At 32.9% G+C, this 20651-nt stretch overlaps 1 protein-coding gene across 7 annotated transcripts in view; it reads right to left on the bottom strand.

The window, feature by feature from the left end:
• SLC4A10 (solute carrier family 4 member 10) overlaps positions 1 to 20651 on the bottom strand; it is a 362931-nt gene that overhangs the window by 102828 nt on the left and 239452 nt on the right. For 5 of the 7 annotated variants that reach the window (XM_053596759.1, XM_053596756.1, XM_053596752.1 and 2 more), the window contains exons 5-7: positions 17613 to 17773; positions 9643 to 9831; positions 253 to 344 (exon numbers count right to left, since the gene is read on the bottom strand). In XM_053596759.1, coding sequence (XP_053452734.1) covers positions 253 to 344; positions 9643 to 9831; positions 17613 to 17773 — 442 coding nt within the window. The remainder of the gene's footprint in view (positions 1 to 252; positions 345 to 9642; positions 9832 to 17612; positions 17774 to 20651) is intronic. The other 2 variants (XM_053596753.1, XM_053596758.1) reach the window with 1 other exon arrangement.

Genomic DNA, 20651 nt, shown 5'->3' with positions numbered 1-20651 from the left:
TTCTTATTGGAAGAAATACATTATACCAAGTGGCTGAAACCTGAAGACTAGGCATAAAACTTCTAAGTTGGTTTTTCTGAATAAGCAAAATGTTACAGGTGGACTTAAAACATTATTGGTAACAATATCAAGCTTTGACTAAGAAACAACAAAAAAGTGCATGCAAAATATTGTGTCAACACCTCTTAAAATGGTTAGTAATATCTCGTAGTAATTTAGCAACTTTTTTTGATGGCAGAGAGAAAAGCTTACCTTGCTAAAGTCAACAGTGCTGTTTTCTCTGCTAACATCATTTTTATTTTCAACACAGGCTGGAGCAGACTGAGGAGAAACAACCTGACCTGCTAAAAGAGATTGTTATTACAGAATACAAACAATTACTTACAGAGTTCTAAGCAGATTGCATAAAATATGAATTTCAATTGAACTAGACTAATACACATTTCTTAATGAGTGTATGATGTAAGCATGAAGGATCACTATAAGAGGTCTATATCAATACAAAAATTCTTATTTATCAATTACAGATAGAAATGGGAGAATTCAGTCGAGAAAATTTAAACCATTTTTTAGATTAAAACTCCAAAAGTTTATTCTCTATGAAGATTGCCCACAAAAATATCTAAATGTAACCATGATTTTTGAAACATTATTGATTCCAAATTTCAACCAAAACTAACGGTGTATATAAAAAATGATAAGATAGACATTAAGATGTAAGCTCAGACTTCAAAAAGGTGAAGAATTTAAAAGGTAAAGCATTAAAACAAGGACAAATATTTATCTAAAAACACAGTATATTTTTAGGTTCTATTGTGTCTAAAAAGCCAAACCAATGAGAAAAAGTTCTTTGGGAGTAATTTTTACATAAGGGGTTTAGGTAGAAATTCCTTTATTTCACACCGTATGAATACTGTAAGCATGATTTTATGTCAGTGACTATTCTATTACATAAGCATAATGATACACAATAAGGTTTAAGATAAACTTGAATTATATTAATTTTCCATAGATACTAACTAAAACTTAATTACTTTATAGTTCTTTTCTCCATTATAGGGAAGATAGTGATCCTAGTGGATAGTAGAGCTGGGAGTGTGAAATGACTATAAGATGTTGAATTCCATCACTGACTAAATATGAAACATTCTTTGCAATCACAAATCATCTGAAATTTGTCCATAGTCAGCAGTGAAATGAAAATTAAACCTCTCCCCATCTTCAGGTGTTAATGTTGCTATGAAATGAGGAACAAGAACCCAACTTGGAAGCCTTCACCGTATTTATGATCATGATTCAGTGACTCTAAAACACTTCTCTCATTCTCATCATTCACAGATGTCAGAAATATTCTCTCTGTCTATCTTTCCTCTCTACCTAACGAAAGCCCAAGCTTATTCAAAGGTCACCTTTAGGGTCACCTTCAGTCTCTGCCTAAACTTCTCTAAACTCTGAGTGTAAATACAAAACATAAAACAAAACACCCCTTTCTTTAAATTCTCTCCCCCAAACTCACTCTTTCTTATCAAGAAATTACCAAGTGCTATTAAAAACACTAATTATTGTCTTTCCAATATTATTATATGCCAGTTAGGCAGCAGGGGTCAACTTACTAAAAGGTAAAACATTTTATGGTTTTAAATTGTTAAATGGGAAAGTCATAAAGTTCATGAGCAATTTTAAATCACACACAAACTTTATGGCTACTCTGTAAAACCAGAAAGTAATGGCTTAAGATTCTTCTAGAACTTAAATATTTCATTGCTTTCACTAAACAAAGTGAAATAACCCATTTGATGAAGAGAAAATTAAAATGACTTTTTAGAGCAAGTCCACCTCAAACAATGTACACAGATTAGAAATATACCATGTTCCAGGGAAATACATAAACTTCAGAGAAATGTCAAACAAGTTACATCAACTATTTTCATTCTCCCATTTCTAACTACAAGGTGCAGCTATGACTGTGAACTATTCATTAGCAGCATTCAATTTACCATTCTCAAAATAATAACTGTAATTTTTAAAAAACCTTTTACATAATGCATTTGTGCTACTAACAGATGTCTTCAATCACCAGTTTCACATCATTTTCCATATTTTCATGAGTTAGAACATTAGATTTATGTAAACTTAAATTTACTGTATATTCTATAAAATTGAGTGGTGAAATTTCAGTCATGGAAAATTTTTTAAAAATGTATAGCTCCTTCCTTATAGTCATTTATTTCATGTGGCATAAAATTATATGGAGGAGCAATTATTTAATTCTGTTAACAAGCACATACAAAAAGAGAGTGAACCCAGTGCAAAAATCATCAACTCTGAAGAGACTGAATTGGATAAAAAATATGCTGTAACTTAAAATTTGAAGAAATTGAATACTTTGTTTTCATCTGTATATTTGAAGCAGAATATTTTACAAATTACCTTCAGCCTGGGCAATATATTTAAAATATTGGCACTTGTATTCCTTCTTGTAAATAATTACACTAATTAATATATTAATATTATTTGCAACATTATAAAGACCTATTGTTTTGTACTGGTCTTGTTCTAAGAAAATCTTATAAAATAGTACCTTATAAAGTTGATAATCAAGAAAGGATTTAGAAACTATTTTTAATAGATATTTTAAGTGACGTTGGTAATGACCTAATTGAGAAGTTAACTGCAGAAGACATACTAGGGCACAGTAAATTTCTTTCTAGTTCTTAATCCTATATATGTGTGTGCATAGACTGTATGCTAATGCAAGGAAAAAGTATAAAAACTCTCAGTTTATGACACAGAAATATAAACTACAAATTTTTTATCTTTTATATTTCAAAGTAGCAGTTAAGTAATGGGAGTAAATATTAGTTAAATATATGTGATTACATCAAAAATCCTTCAAAGTTTAAAGAACATTTCTAAAAATATACATTAATTTATTAAGATGAAATAATACACATTAAATGTATATATCTTCAAGGGGGTTTTGACAACTTGAAGATACAGATAAATGTATGGGTATTTTAAAATTAAACTAACAAGTTTGGTTGGGGTTATTTTGAAAAAGTACAAGCATTTGAAAAAGGTTAAAATTTTATTTGTTATATGAATAAAACTAAAGTTCACATATGAATTATAGTCTATAGAAGCAGTGGAAAACTCCTAAATCAAAATAATTTTTATAATTCTGTTACAATTACAATTTTTGCATAACTATTTATTTCTTTAGTTTATTCTAATCATTGCCACCTTTCAGAAGAAATGATGGGATTGAAATTCAAAATGAATTTCATTAACTTAAATAAATATAAGAAGAATCAATAAATTGAGATTTTAAAAGTTCATCTCTATTATTCTTGCTGATATCTAAGGCAATAGTAGTTCACAGTATAATGATGTTTAGGTATAAGATTTTACCTTTAACCAGAAGGTAATATTATTTGAATTTGGTAAGATATTTTCCTCTCCAGGAAAAAATAGTATAAAGTTAGGATTTAGCACTGATACAAATATGGAAGCTTTTGAAATGCTAATCGTATGTAATTTTTCTAATCGCTGTGTCACAATGCTTGCAAACGTAAATGCTTTAGCCTATTTATATTATACCTTCACTTTCTCCAGTGATCACTGCCATATTAATATTTCCTATAAGTGAATGTCATTACAATGTTTAATTGCCTTTTATAATACCTACATAATTTTGAGGTATGAAGAATGACTACAAAAAAAGACAATTATATTAACTCAGTAACCTTATTACATTAAGGATAAATTATTTAAAAACTCATGAAAAGTATATATTGTTGTATTAACTAGTAAGTATCTATGACTATTTAAATGTAAACATGTGAGAAACCTAATATCTTTCTCTATTTACCATATATATTTAATTTCTGCCATGTTAAAGTCAAAGAGTTTTTCATCTTAACTTTAAAATTCTAACATTTGTTTGACATCTTATCAAATAGGTATATATTGTATAGGATTCATATTAGCACCTGTTTTAACATTCTTTTTTTTGTTTCTTGGGCTTAAGTGATTCTCTTGCCTCAGCCTCCCAAGTAGCTGGCACTACAGGCACCCACCACAATGCCCAGCTATTTTTTGGTTGCAGTTGTCATTGTTTAGCAGGCCCAGGCTGGGCTTGAATCCACCAGCCTCGATGCATGTGGCTGGCACCCCACTCACAGAGCTACGGGTACTTAGCCATGTTTTAACTATTTTTCTTTGAGTCATGCCTCCTTTTTTATTCTCTAGATGTCCATGTAGGGATTACATGTCAGCTAAATAAGAAATTATTATAGGGTGGGCCTGGTGGTTCATGCCTATAATCCTAGCATACTGAGAGATTCTGAGAGGCTGACACGGTGGATCACCTGAACTCAAGAGTTCAAGAGTAGCCTGTGCAAAGTGAGACCCTGTCTTTACTAAAAATAGAAAAAAACTATCCAGGTGTTGTGTTGGGCACTTATAGTCCCAGCTACTCAGAAGGCTGAAGCAAGAGGATCCTTTGATCCTTTGAGCCCAAGAGTTTGAGTTTGCTGTGAGCTATGATGCCATAGTGCTCAATCCCAGAACAAGTAAGTGAGATTCTGCCTCAAAAAAAAAAGAAAAAAAATTATTATAGACCGTGTCTTTTTCTAGTAATAATTATAAAGTATCTGGGGCAAACATACAAAAAAATTGAGAGTGTTTCAAGTGACTAGTAACTAGAAAATGGAAGCTCTACTTTTCTGCCTGTAACACCATAAATCATTCATTAAGTCTACTGTGAGACTGAAAAGTCATTTCCTTCATAACAAAGTTCTGTGAAGGAACAGGGGATTATATCAAAAACACTATTTTATGACTTTAAGTACTGTCAATACCATCAAAGCCCTTGATTATTATAACACAACTGCAAAATAAATATGTTCTCAAAAATCCTGTTAAGTAGTATATTAATTCATCTGTTTTATAGTTTTCTTCAACTAATGTATATACATACGTATTATAAAACAGCAGCTTTTAAATTTATATTTGGCCCAATTCAAATCCACAGAAGAATATATCTCTTAAGTGTAATTATCATTTGCTACTGTTTAAACCACCGTAGATTACGCACACTAGAAGGAAACTGGGATGAAGACATGGAGGTACATTACTATTAACCTGGAGACCAAGCTGGTTTACACTACCTCAGAAACCTTCAAGGCATTTTAGAGTACCCAAAGGGTAGGAGATGAGGGAGGTACAGAGATGAGATGAGCCTGTTAGAGACAGACACAAGACAGAGCAAAATAAAGAAATATAAAGATGAATGACAAAGTTACATACATGTGTAACAATACATTTATTCATGGGAATAGAAAACATGAGGAAAGAAGGGCTAAATATTCAGAAAATGTCGGTTAGGTGAGGTACACTTCAAAAACATGAAAAGTATGCACATAATTAAACCTGGAGAAAAATTAGTATGCCTGAAAATAATTTAATTTATGTAATATAAGAAATAACGAGTTTAAACACATCACACTGGAAATATATTTGCTGTTAAGCTGTAGCCTTAACATTCCAAAACTCAGTAATGACGATATAGCCTCTGACCAGACCCACCAGATTTGCCACCAATGTCATCCTGTTTTCTTGAAACAATGAAAAATACTAACTTTACTAAATAAAGTTTAATTATTTCACATACATGAATTTTTTACTGTGTTTTCTCTCAAACAATTCTAAGAATTATTATTCTAGATTTATTACTTTTTTCTTCAAAGGTAGAACATTATGAAGGATATATTTTAACTTCTGGGTATCTTATTTATGAGAACATAGTATTTAAAAAACAAGAAAGCAAATAAATATCTAAACACACAAACACATCATGCATCTGAAAATCAAAAGAAGTGATTATAGGTGATAGATACGATTTCCAAAACTGTAAATAAAAATTATGCACAATACATATGTGTACGTTGCTTTAAGGCTAAAGTCTAAAGGCCTAAATGTGAGCTAATATCCCATAGTAACAAATCTAAATGTTCTTTGGTAGCCTATGGCTTTGCACGGTAAGTTAGAGACTTTCTGCTCTGTAACTCCTTTTGAGATAGATCCTAAATAAAAAGTAAAACTGGAAACTATTCAGATTAGGAGGAAGAAAATATTAATATATGTGAAGGCAAAGGAATAGAGTTAGAAATCATTAGTAAAAGAGTGGAATAAAGATGCCCTATACTTAACGAAATGAAGAATTGCAAATTATTTTCAAAAATATAAAAATTATCATAAAAGTAATAATATTTTATACTAGATTTGTATCAAATGTCTCAAAATGCAATTGAATATATGAGCTAAATTATACAGTTACTGATATATATTGCTCTCTATATTATATAACATGAAAGTCTTAGTTTCAGAAACTCTTCCTATATTCAAAGAATTATTTGAATGTCTGGGTACATTTGAGTGCTTTCCACCCATACCCTTTCCAGGGTTCTAATATCAAAGTAGATATTATTTTTCTATTATTTTTTGCCTTGTTTTGCCAAATGTAACTGTCACTTTTTATTGAAACATCAGAATCCGGCATTTAATTCTCACAGTTTTGATGCTTAATGAAAAGTGAAAGTTAAACACAGCATGGTGGCATTAAAAATGCATGGTGAATCCATACTATCCCACATCTTAGCCCTGAAGAGACTGCAGAATACCAAGGAAAAAAATTGTACAAAATAAGCAAACTAATGTATAAAAAATTATACAAAAAAAGCAATCTCTAAAGGTGACATTGACAAGTTACCACAAATCACTCAAAAAAGGTATGGACAAGAGAGAGCAGCCCTGAGGAGGCAAAGAGCAAGGAAATACGCTGATTTGATAATCTAATCTGTAGAATGGGGCAGATTCTTATTTGAAATGCAGTGTCTTAATGTTTAATTCTTGGCAGTACTACCAAGGTAGCATGCTCAAGGAACAATTAGCAAAGTAGAAACCTTGTTCTATATGACTCTTTTAGATGTCTTTATGTAAGCATTTAGTTTGTTTTTGAGGAAATTTCAATTGTTTTGCCTCTAAAGTAAAAAGCACATTAAACAAGAGAAGGAGACTTATTTCTATTCCCATGCTTGAAAAGAAAATTGTGCTCTGTTTTCATGTTTCTAGAAAATTCTTGCTCTATTTAATTCCTATTCTGTAATCTTAAGAGAAAAAGTCAATCTTTTGCATAAAATATTTTACTAGAGACTTTTAAAGCTAAGATTATTTTTACCTTTTTTGGATATTTGAAATTTTTTGCATTTTTCTGTAGTACTGCACAAAAAATTTAAATCTCTATAGCATATTTGAAATAGAATATCAAACATTTTTATGGCAATTAATTTCAGTTTATTTATTTGTCTAGAATCTGTCAGGTTTTAAAGTTCCTAAGCAGATTGAGAACTTTAGTAGCAAAGGTCTTTTGCACTTTTTTCACTTTTGGGTACGAGATTTATTTCTAAATTGGTGAAGTCTATACATATTTTCAGAATTCTCAACACACATAATTATGCAAAGTGTGTGAGGAAGCAAAACAGAGTCATAAGGAGGTGTGATAAGCCTAGGCTTAGAAAACCACTTCTGACAGCATACTCTACACAACAATACTTAATTGGGTATGTGAATCTTATTAGAAATGTTTCCAAGTTTTTATTACCCTTACGTACGCCTTGAAAAGATTTGTGTGTGTTCAGATAAAAGTTGATCGGACAGATGGTGACAGAATCACTTCAGAACCACTCAGATTCTAGTTTTTGTGAAAACTAAGCCATGCCCTAAATAAGACAAAAAGTAGGCGCTTGGAAAACCTTGTATCTATGTGTAGACCCGTGATTCAAGACTTAATTTTATCATTTCTTCTTATGTTTAATAGAAGTTTAAAGTCATAGCAGTGTGTCTAGGTCTGCCTGATATTAAAATAAATATTCCATACCTGCTTCCCTCAAAAACACAAAAAATTCAATGAAATTTTTTTGCATAATAAACATTATCCCCCATGAAATTTGATGTATATACTTTAACTAATTCCCAATCCAAGATCCTGGCCTCTTTGAGGAAACACATATTTTTCTTATAGACATATATCTTATTATCTGATTTCCATAAAAACTGGTGAAATTAAGGCAAAAGTTAATTTTTATGAAATGTGCTTGCCTTCTTAAGAGTTTGTTCATGGACATATTTTAATAACGTTTTTGGAATCGTGTAAAGATAAGCCCATAGTTAAAATTAGTAAATATCCAAGTATGTTTCATTAACATCACTATATCAAATAAACACTATCATTGTAAGTATTGATAAAAGTACTTCACTTATACTCCCTCAGGTTATCAAAGCTTCAAGTTTTATCATTTTATATATTACATTTTTAAAGTAAATTATAATTTATAATATAAATTTATTTTAAATATGTGATTTGATTCAAAGCAAGTTACAAATCCTTAAAATGTTCAGTGGAATCTACAAAAAATCAAATGAATATTTCAAAAATAATTTTGCCATTAAGAACTGGCTCTATATTCTGAGAAAAAATTCATCTTCACCTTCATCTTTTTAATAAGTCATTTCTTCTATATTTGTTTATGTATATTTCATTCAGTAGTACAAAAAGTGGTAAAAATTCCCATATGAAGCCAAGTCTGGAGAAAACTCATTTTCATACATTTGTATTTAAGGCATCTCTGAAGCTTTTGAAAATAAGAGTGAAATTGCATGATATTCCATTCTGTCAATGCATGTGCCTTAGTCCATTTGTAGAAATCAGTCTTTCCAAAAGCATTTCAAAATACTTTGCATTAATTTTTCTCTTTTAGATCTGTGGACATTAAATACATTCTTATTAGCATCATGATAACTTCATTCTCCATGAAACTAATGGAAAGTATGGATGTTAACAGTTTTCTAAGCAACTTCCTCAGTGTAAATGATGAAGGGTTAAATGGATGCAAGGAGAGAATAAAAAATATAGAAAAAATAAAGTAATTTGAAGCATAAATCATAGTAAGTCACAATTGTTAGAAGATAATGGTCATCTATGTTGGTATATGAAGATGACATTGGGTTGGCTCCATGGATTCCGCACTGCAAACAGCAGTGAGCCCATGAACTGGAATTAGGCTTAACATAGAGAGCCACAAGCAATGCACTCACTGGTTTTTTCAATCATTATTGCTAACAGAATTTGTTGACTACAAAGAACATGAAACCGATATCTTTTCTCCACGAACATTAGATGGCAATCACTATTCCTTTTAACCTGGGATCATCTATGGCATAAGTCAAAGCATCCCACTATATTTTCAAGCTATGGGACAGAGACCAGGACCTTGTTTGGTATGCCACAGATGTTCTGTTTATGTTTGCTGCATTTAAATCTGTAAGTTCTTATTAGATATCAGGTGTTTTTTTTTTTTCCTGCATTCTTTCATTAGCTTTTCAGGAAATCTAAATTCTTTGTTAAATTTTTATAGTTTGGTGCTTGATAAGAAGACCATACATGCTTATGAAAAGAATTCTACAACAACTTGAATGTCAATAAATCAGTTTCAAATAAAACACGTTTTAAAGGATTTAGAACCACTTTGATATTTCAGAGACTTATAGGAAACATAAAGAGTGCAATAAAGAAACATTCACCATTTTTGTCCATGGAATTTGGTTCTGATTGTTTCTTGCCAATATCAGCAAAGGAACGAACAATGGGAATCCTGTTGGTGAGTTTTTTCTGATTCTGGTGGTGATGCTGTTTCATCAGTGCTTCATGGACCCTGTGGCGTACATCTTCATTCAGCTGACCTGAGCTTACTTGTTGGTCAAGGACCATATCTACGAGAAAATACAGGACAAAGATGAGTGCAGCTTTGCTGTCATACATGTGCCAGCAGTGAACTAGAGTCCAAATATGCACACTCTCAAATAATATTGTTCTTCTTAAAACAGGAATGATGTCCTTTAAAAATACCTGAGTATGGTGTTACAAACAGAAGTTTATCTTCCCTGTTGTATAAGAAAGATTTGGAAAAAATTTAATTATAAGCCTTTTCAATTTTAAATATATAATTCTTATGGAATATTATTTTTCAAATGGACATAGTTGTATTGAGAATGAAGTTCTTTATTTCTCCATTATTCATACTGATAGGAGGGAACAGCTATAGGGATAATATTAAAATCATTAGTGCCTCTAATCCTAACACTCTGGGAGGATGGAGAGGGAGGATCATTTGAGCTCAGGCATTTAAGGCCAGCCTGAGAAAAAGCAAGACCCCATCTCTACTAAAAATAGAAAAAATAAGCTGGGTGGGGTGTCAGGCACCTGTAGTCCCAGCTACTCAGGAGGCTGAGGCAGGAGGATCGTTTGAGCCCAGGAGTTAGAGGTTGCAGTGAGCTAGATTGTGCCACTGAACTCTAGCCAGGGCAACAGAGGTAAATTAGGCCTCAAAAAAATCATTAATAAGTTTGAAATTGAAAAACGGTTTTAAATTTATATTTTAATATTGTTTTCTTCCATTTTCAAATACAGAGTAATTTCCTTGTTTTCTCTTTAAGTGAGCAAAAGTTCATCTTTGACAATCTGATTGATGTCAGCCATCTGAGTTGCCTGCATTTGGAGAGTAAACAATTCTCCTTCATTTTGCTAGACAGTTAGCCTTTTCTCCAACTTTTCTTGAAATACATTTCCTTGAAATTTTTGGATTAAAAACTACAAAACAAAGAGTAGAAGGTGAGGTTTCAGAAGGCTAGAATTAACCAGGTTTATATGAACCATACATAGTGTCAGAAATGAAAATAAAGTTAAATAAATGGGTAAAGGTACTTTAACTTTCTCAGTAAGGTAAATATTTCCCCCCAAAAAACCTCAGTGCAAGCAACTTTCTGACACCCAATATTTACTCCAATTGGTTTCCTTGAGGAATCCTTTACGTAAAGCAGATCACAACACACTGCTTTCCACTGCCCTTTTGAATACATTGAAGTTTTCAAAATTAGCGGAATTATCCCTTAGAAGCAATGTTTCCTTTTAGTGTGAAAGGAAAATATACTAGGCAATCAAATTCAGGCCATTCTACTGCATTCTAGCTGTGTGATCTCACAAAGTTGAGTAACCTCAGTGTCCTTATTTATAGATAGAGATAATAATGTCCATCTCATATGTTGTTGCCAAGACTAATGTTATAAAGTACCTGATGCACTGATTGGAATATTGAGGCCATCAGTGAATATTTCCAAATATGGGATTTTCCTTGAAGTTTTCATTAAATAATGTATAGGTTTCTGGGCTGAAATTTATGGTGGTTTTAATATATTCAGATTTCATAACAGTCTATTAAGTAGAGACAAGGTTGGGCTTATCAATAATAGAAAACCCAACTCAAACTAGCTAAAAGATTTAATTTTATTGGCTAATATAAAAGAAAGATCAAAGTTAAGTTGGCTCTAATTCCATTTCTCTATGATTTGGTCAGCTTCCTCCTACTCTAGGTATAACCTCTAAGCTGAGGCTGCTTTTCATTGTGGTCATAAAGTGACTTCTAACAGCAAGAAGGAAATATATGTCTGTTCATATCTAGTGAGAAACAGATTAGTTTTTGGTGATTCTCTCTTAACAGAAATGTTCTTTTTTCCTTTGTCCAGTAAAATATCTCCTTAGCCCATCTGACATAGAACTGCCTATCCTGAAGCAATCACTGGCAACGGACAGGGATTCACATCGTTGGCTCAGGCTAATCCAGAACTGCCCTCCATTCCGGAGTGAAGTCAGTAAACCAGAGGTAGATAAGGTTTTTCTGTGTGTTGAGCCAGATAATAAATATTTTAGGCCATCTGATCTCTGTCACAATTACTCAACTCTGTAGTACAAAACCAGCCATATCCAATATGCACACACATGGGCACAGTTATACTCTAATAAAACTGTTTTTATCGACACTGAAATTTGCATTTCAATTTTTCTCAAAATATTAATCTTTTTATTATTTTTCAACCATATAAACTGTAATCACCATTTCACCTCAAAAGCCCTACAAAAATCAGGCAGAAGGCCACATTTGCCACATAGTTTGTAGTTTGCTCTATCATTTTTCTATTTAGAATGGAAAGAAGTCGAGTGAATATTTGGGAGTCAGCCATAACACAAACCTGGAGTGTTTAAAAATTAGTCACTATAATTACCTCAAAGGTCCCTTCCAATTTTAAAAATGTATGATAATGTAAAATAATATTTAAATTTATTTTGCAGTTCTTTGGAGATTACCAGTAGTCATAAAACACCTGGATTAATTTGAAATAAAGGAAATGATAATTGTCAACATATATGACATTATACTGACACCTTACTAAGGTGGAAAAGTGTATATACAATGTGTATTATATTCTTCATAATGAAAGCTGTAAAGTAGGTTACTAAAACATTAATATGACATATTTGTAAGGTAGCTCCATCCATAAGCTATAATATGAATCTCCATTTTGGTATTCTAATGAGAATCAAAAGTAATAATTAACAAATCTGTTCTGATTTTTAATTTCTGATACAGCCTAATCTTTCTGGGCTTTAGCACTACAAAAAACCCCACAGGTTACTTGCTTCACAGTTTTTCATAGATAAGGTCTCTATTTGACACAGCTACATAAGGGAAAGCAAATATTTTTTTTTTAAACACTCATCTGTTCATTAGTCACAAGGAAATACACAGTAAACTCCTTTGAAGTATAAGTGCATTAAATTATATCTTAATTAACTGGAAGAGTTAATCATCTTGTGTAAGAATATAACTTATACTGGTGTGAGATTTAAGTACCAAAGGGAATATGATTCAGTAATCATTCAAATGGTTCTCTTTACCACTGCAATATATGTTAGTGTTAACTTGAAAAGTAGGAGAGGATAATGGACCATAATGGCCTTGGGCCCAGAGTCAAGTCCTGCAATCTCAGCAGGCTATGATGACTAAATAATATAGCCCAGCCTGCCAAAGCACAATGCTAGCATCTGGATGACAGGAGCAAAAGCAAGAAGAAAAAGGATAAATGGGTCACATGCTTCTAACACTTAGCAGGCTCTAAAAAAAAACTAGTAGCATTTATGTTAACAGGCCTCAGAAAATGAAAAATTCTTTTCAGCCTAATCAGGTGATTATTTTATCATAGCCAATCCATCTTGAATGAAAGCCCCTAGAAGCCACGAGATTTTGCAGATTCTACATAAATCTCTGCCTCTTTAAAGATTATCACATAAATTCTTCAAAAGCCCATTGTCTTAACTTTTAAAGACATTGGGGGATTTTGAAGGTTTTAAATTCTATGGTTTGGTTGCCACATTAACAGGAGTGTGGGTACTAAAGATGTAAACTACAGATGTAAACTAATCCTTTTCAGATCAAGCATTATCATAATTTTTTATTTTATGTTTAAAATAAAAAGTTACTTCCATATTCCTCAATCTACAGATGAGATTCAGTGAAACAAACTATGGATTTTTCTTTCAACCAAAGATCTTTTTTTTTTGAGATGGGGTCTTAAGCTGTTGCCCTCAGTAGAGTGCTGTGACATTACAGCTCAGAGCAACCTCAAACTCTTGGGCTTAAGCGATTCTCTTGCCTCAGCCTCCCAGGTAGCTGGGGCTACAGGCGCCCACCACAACGCCCAGCTATTTTTGTTGTTGTTGTTGTAGTTTTCATTGTTGTTTAACAGGCCATGGCCAGGTTCGAACCTGCCAGACCTGGTGTGTCCTGGTGTAGGTGGCTGGTGCCCTAACCACTGAGCTACAGGTGCGAAGCCCTACGAAAGATTTTTAAGCAACAAAGTTTGTTTTAAAGAGTTGAGAGCTATAATTGATAATCTGTCCATGGTACTAAATTTGATTTGGTTTTAATTTCTTCCTAACTCTCACTGACAAAATTAGGTTAAAGTATACATATACATTTTGAGGAGAAAAAATTCCATTATTAATCTTTATAATGATTAATTTCAAAGAGACTAGCATATACCACAATTCATACCATATACTGTAATTTACATGAATAAAATTAAGAAGCACTTTCAATACAATTAATCTCCATACTAGAGTAAATTGTGGTAAGAAAATATATCTGGAGAATTTAGGATTTGAAAAGGTTAAGTAATATTTTAAAGAATGAACTAAATTTATTGAGTTCCCTGAAACATTTGGAAATAGCTATATTTTAAATATACAGAAATCATTTAGATATAAGTATATATATTTTAAATTAACTCTATCCAAAAGAAAATAATGCTTCAATTATACCAAAAATTCTTGACAGACCTGCCAGATATGAATGGAATTTTCTGTTACTAAGTCTATAAAAATCCCTTTAAGGAATTATCTGAGTCTCTTAGAAAACATAGTAGAATGCTAATATAAAAATCCTTGATCATTTTAAAACAACAACTGGGTTATATTCCTCTACAAAGAAATGTCTAGAAAACATTAATTCTGCAGAACCTATGCATTCACAAAATACTTAAGGTTTAGAGCCCTAAACAAAAAACTATTAGATATAACTTTCAGAAAATTTAAATTTGTGACAAATATATGTTAGTAACTGCCTAACATATATAAATAACTAGGACATTGAGAAAAATTCCAGGTTTTATTGTTAATCACTATGATCACAAATTATCATGAAACAGAATAAAGCAAAATTTATGATCAAAAGAAATTCCATTTCCAAGGGCGGCGCCTGTGGCTCAGTTGGTAAAGCGCCGGCCCCATATACCAAGGGTGGTGGTTTCAAACCCGGCCCCGGCTGAACTGCAACCAAAAAATAGCTGGGCATTGTGGTGGGCGCCTGTAGTCCCAGCTACTCAGGAGGCTGAGGCAAGGGAATCGCTTAAGCCCAGGAGTTGGAGGCTGCTGTGAGCTGTGATGCCACAGCACTCTACCAAGGGCCATAAAGTGAGACCCTGTCTCTAAAAAAAAAAAAAAGAAATTCCATTTCTACAAAAGTCATCTTTGACATAGCACTTATGTATTATTTATGGGAGAAATGGCCTCCTTCTCACTTCATAAGTTGCTGGGATAATGAAATATTAGAATGAATGTAAAAATACTTTGCATAAGTTAGAAATCCTAAAACTATAAAGGCTGCTTATTTATTACACACCTAATAAGATATCTCAATTATCATAAAGTAAAAATAACAGCAGATAAAAAATAAGGTAATAATTATAAGCTTCAGGGAGGAGAAATATTTTAACAAGATTTTATTGAGGGCAGAAATAAATAACTTATTTTAAATATAGCCAAATTACAATTAATAAGAGGAAGCCTCTTCTTATTAATGGTTATATTTTTCTATGTGATATTAGTTCTAAACTACTGAAATATTCTGAATGTCATTTATAGGCTGCTCTCCACTGAAAATGGGACATTCAAGTTGAGCTACTTCAGAGTCAGAAAGACATACACTAATTAGAAAAGCAGAAAGAATACTAAAATGCTATTTGGGATATTGAGACTTCCGTTGAACTACTTTCATTGTGAGGATAGACTAGAGAATGTAATTTGCCTGAAAAAGTTAGATTTAACACATCTAACCTCCATAGACCCTATAGACTTGAAACTGGAAAGTGGGGGGGACAGAGTTAAGGAAAAGGAGTATAACTTCAGACAATAAAACTGAACTAAGATGCTAAAATGAATAGTTTTAGCTGAATTACTGAAAGAAAATTTCCTCAGAGGAATAACTTCCTAAGGAAAGCATTAGAAATTACGTACTTTAAGAAATTGAAAGCTTGGTAAAAATCTAAAGTACATTATCAGGCTGTTTGCCAGGTGAGGAATTTGACAGTGATAGCATCATTATATATATACCTAAACAATACAAACCTTATTTAGATTAATCCATTTTCAAAGGCAATGCTATCACTGTATTAAGCAGTAGGAATAAACTCCTCAGGGTAAGACCTTTTACCTTTCAGTCTTAGTTTCTTTACTTACGAAATAAGGCTGACAATAATAATATAGCTTTAGTAACAAAAAGATAATACATGAACTTAAGAGCTTCCTAAACTTCAAAGTACTATGAAAATCTTAGCCATTTCATTCTTAACTACTATAAAGCTAAGAAACTGGGTGGGATAGCTACTATTTTAACATTCTTAGAAAGCCTGCTAATTTCTAAGTGAACTATTTTCTCAAGGCCTTGATTTAATTAGCATAAAGTCCTTCTATAAACTGTGTTCTGAAAACTTTACTATATTCAACTTTATAATGCCTTTTAGGCTCTAATTATGTAATGTAAAGGGAAACTTCTTTATAGGTGTTACATGAAACTTAGAGGAGGAAGGCTTATATTTTCTGTTTGGGGTTTTTTGTGTATATGTGTTTGTTTGTTTTAGTATTTTTATTTTGCTTAATATTGTAAGCCAACATAAACTTTCTACACTTATTTTTCTTTTTACACATACTGTATTGCAATGTGTGCATGCCGATTAGCACCAGTAACCAAATAGATAATTTTTGAAGTGATCAATCTGCCATGAAAATTTGGGCAACATCTACCTCAAGGTGTCTCTTTTTCTCCCGACAGCACCTGTAGTGTAAATAGAAGGAACATTGAGCTCAAAGTTGGAGATCCTTGTATGGACCCTAAGCCATGAAAATTCTAGAGTTTCTAGTTTCTCATTGACAAATCAAAATTACACCTACTTTATAAGGCAGTTTTGAAGATTAATTTAGATATGTTATTTTTCTAATATATTCTCTCTTATTTATATGCCCAGAAAAACCACAAACAGAGTTTTGGGGTTTTTTTCTTCTCATTTCTCAAATATAATTAGGATATTCAAGTCTTCCTTAAGTTTACCTCACAAATAAATTCCATATGGAACTTATTTTATTTTCTCAAACTATAAACTTTTAAAACCTCCATTAGTCATTTCATCTATACTCCTTAAAAACTCATTTCTGTGCTTTTTTATTATTTTGTTTTTATTAAAACATGTTGTGTTCTAGACCAAAAGACACAAGAGTTCTTTGAGTCTATTTCCATATTTTTTTCTGCATTTCCTAAATATAACTGTCTGTGTTACACAAACATAATGGATTTTCATACAAATCATTCAGCCCAGGGCTAGTCATAGTATTAAATTACAGAAAAAATCTCAACTGCAACACTTGGCTTCCTCTGGAATTCAAGAGTTTTAATTTGGTTTAAAATAAATGGCCAGATATTTCAGTGCCCATTTTAAACCAACATACTTTCTGTTTTCCAAAATATTTTCATTTGGTTATTTCATGTTTGAATATTTGAAAATCAACCTTTAGCTTTAAGGGTTTTTTTTCCTTCAATTTTCTAATGGTGACCATCTCAATATAGTGAAAAGCAATAAATACTGAGTGGGAGTCACAATATTTAAGGCTCTTATCCTAGGCTTGGTACTGACAAGCTAAACTATATTTCCCTGAGACTTAATTTCTTTTATCTAAAATGAAAGGGTAGGAAAAAATGGATTTTAAGGCCCCATACACTGATTGTGAGAATTTGTTTTCCAAAGTTTACACATGTATGAAATTATAAGGGAAAGTTAGTCACAAAAAGCCGCTGTACCCATAAAAGTAAACTAAAAGGAAAAAAGTATACCTGCAATTTCTTCTAAAGCGTTAGCATGCATGTCCAGCAACACAGTTCCATTCAGAATACAACTTCTCAACTCAAACAAGCTGTGCAGTGAAAGAGTAGCCACGTAAGGCTTGCTCCACCTCTCTCCTCCATCTTCCACATCTTCTTCAAACTTCAACCACCTACACAAATAAATATCAGCACATGCATATTATGTTGCAGATGAATGATCCTTTGTCCCAATAACAAAACAGAATAAAAATAGAACAAAATAGAAACAGAAAAATATGCATATTGCTCTTGGTTTTATGAGTTTGGGTTCATCTTAATACCATTAAACTAGCATTCTCCTTGTAGTTGAAAGATAATTTAAAACAAAAACTCATGTAACTTTTATTGATGTGTCTACTCTGAAGAAACAGCTTCATAAAAATGTTTAACCAGTAGAGACAGCAAATCTTTTACAGAATTAATAGAGGATGCTTCTTCATGGAAAGTTAAAGGTCATTAAAAAAGTAATGAAAGGATACTCATTTTCCTTTAGCGGAAGTTCTTAAACCTGAATATTTTAGTCTCTTGGCAAAATATTATATTTTTAAGGAGGCTAGTATCATTTGTGAACTATTAATAGGAAAAGTCCTCATTGGGCTTGGTTGGATCAAAGCTAGTGAGAGCAGTCTCCCAGGCCCTGAACACATGAGACTGGAGCCCAGACTCTATTCCCTAGCTGTGCCTCCCAAGCACGGATAGTCGGGGAGCCTTACCCTGATGCCAATGGGAGACCACTGCCTTCTCGGAGTGAGACGAATGTAACACGTGTAAGGAAGATAAATGAAAGCCTACAGAGAAACCAGTCCCTGTATTTCATGGCCACTCTTAGCCTTTTATACTTGCTCTCTATTCTTAATAGATGACCAACTTAATTTCATGGTCTCTTTTTGTTTGTTTTCAATGTCTTTATTATTTGCAGTAGGTGTTCTCAAGTCTCTGCTCCTTGCCCGGCGCTTCTGAGTCCCCCCACCTTCCTTTTAATTTTTCTGCACCGCACAGATTCTGGGGGCCAAAAATAATCAGCGCTCTGGAGAGAGAAGGGTCCCAGCTGCAAGGAAGTCGGCCTGGAGAGAGGATGGAGGGGTCCGCGTGGCCTATGAGACGGATTGTGATGCAGTGACTGCAGCCCCCGTACTGTGTCCCGCAGCAGAAAAGTAGCTCAAGTTCATGGTTTCTAATGAAACTTAACCTAAATTGCCTTCCTCATCTCATTCCCATCATTTCCCTCTTTCCTTCTCTGCTTAGTCACTTTTGGCCCTACTTCCTCTCTCTAAGCAATATAATTCATTTTTATATGATGTTACAATACTGTTTTATGTAATCAAATGACCCACTTCCATGAACAATAAATATGTTAGAGTAACTAATTAGAGAATTAGGTAAATTAGCCAAAAGGAACTAACCAAAAGAGCTAATCAGACTGATTAAGTTGTAGAGTAGAAAGTGACATCAAGAAAAGTATGAATCTGTTTCTGGTTATTCAGAGAGAAAAAAGAAAAAAAGAAGAAACCAGAAGGGAAGACTAGCTATGCCTAAAACACATGGAGGTTAAAAAACTTCCATGTAAGCCTCAAATCATGTACAATGTTATCTTTGAAGCTGGGAGTTTTATAGAACACTTTCATTTACACAGTTAGGAATTTTTCATATTAGTGATTTCTAAAGTTATGGCCCTTCACAGGGCCATAATATGCCTCATAAATCATGTGATGGTCATCAGTATTGTCCATGAGCTATAACTGGTTCTCAGCTTCTTCCTAGTAAATAGGGTATCACTACATGGCTCCTTTTCCATGGGTCCAAGTGTCTGTGTCCAGTTCTGGACAAGGTGAGAGTAGAAACTGTGTGTCACTTCCAACCTGGAGTATTTAATTGCCAAGACGAGACACTGTGGAGTGGTCTTTTTCCATGCCATGGTAACGAGTTCAAGATGGAGCTGCGCTAGCAGCAGCTATCCCAAAGAGATGTGCAGAGCTTCCACTGACCCATGATGGACCTGGATCATGAGCCATAAATAAACCCCTGCCATTTTAAGCCATTGAGTTTGTAGGATATGTTTTACAGCATAATTTAACCTATCTCAACTGATACAGGTCACCATTGTAGCTATTCATGCCAACATAAAAATCCTAATTAGAATTAATGGTGAGAACAAATACGATTTTAATAAATAATAAAAATTAGTATTTCTTGCCAGAGATAGGAGTACGGCCTTGGTCACATTATGAATGTCAATATTAAAAAGGATCAACCTCTTACCATATATTTTGAAATGGAATGGTATTGTAGAAAGTACCTTGGACTAATTGAGAATGAAAAGAAATCTAGGTTTTGTCCCTACTCAATAGCTAAACCACCAAGTGATCAAGAAAAACACTTTTAACTTCTCTGGGCCATACTTTTCTTGTCTTTAAAACAAGGAGACAAATTCAACACATTAAATAATTTCCCCCAAGATTACCTAACCACCTTGTCAAACCAGGATTCAATTCAAATTATTTTTAATTTTGTTTTTCTCCAGAATCTGTGCCCATCTCCCACTATTATGTAATTACTTTAATCAAATTTATGGTCCTTTCAGCTCAAAGATGTTAATACAATGACATGACATTTAATCTTTATCCTTGCCTGGAACCAACCTCAAGTTGAAAAATGTCCTTTGTACTCTCCCGTTTTCTTTACTACCTACCATACTACATAAAAACAGGTGGTTTTTCTTTGTAACACTCAAATATCCTATTTTGTGGAATGGGCTATAATAGAACTTCCCACTGGGGGTGGGTACAAGTTTTATTAAACCTTCTATCAGCTTGTATACTACTGACATATGATGTAGTTTTCAGACAAAAAGAACAAAAGAAAGGGAGATTATATAGCACCCCTCATGGTAGTGTCGTTTTTGACTGAAGAACTTTCTTAGATTTGAAGCCTACTTTTCTGTCATTGGGTGGTAAAGAATTATGGTAATGAAAGGCTGTAATAGTGTTTGGGAAACATATTTTTCTCTAT

This window comes from Nycticebus coucang, chromosome 7 (genome assembly GCF_027406575.1).
Source record: "Nycticebus coucang isolate mNycCou1 chromosome 7, mNycCou1.pri, whole genome shotgun sequence".
Lineage (NCBI taxonomy): Eukaryota > Metazoa > Chordata > Mammalia > Primates > Lorisidae > Nycticebus > Nycticebus coucang.
Note: the sequence above shows the minus strand (reverse complement) of the source record. Positions and strands in the feature narration are given on the sequence as shown.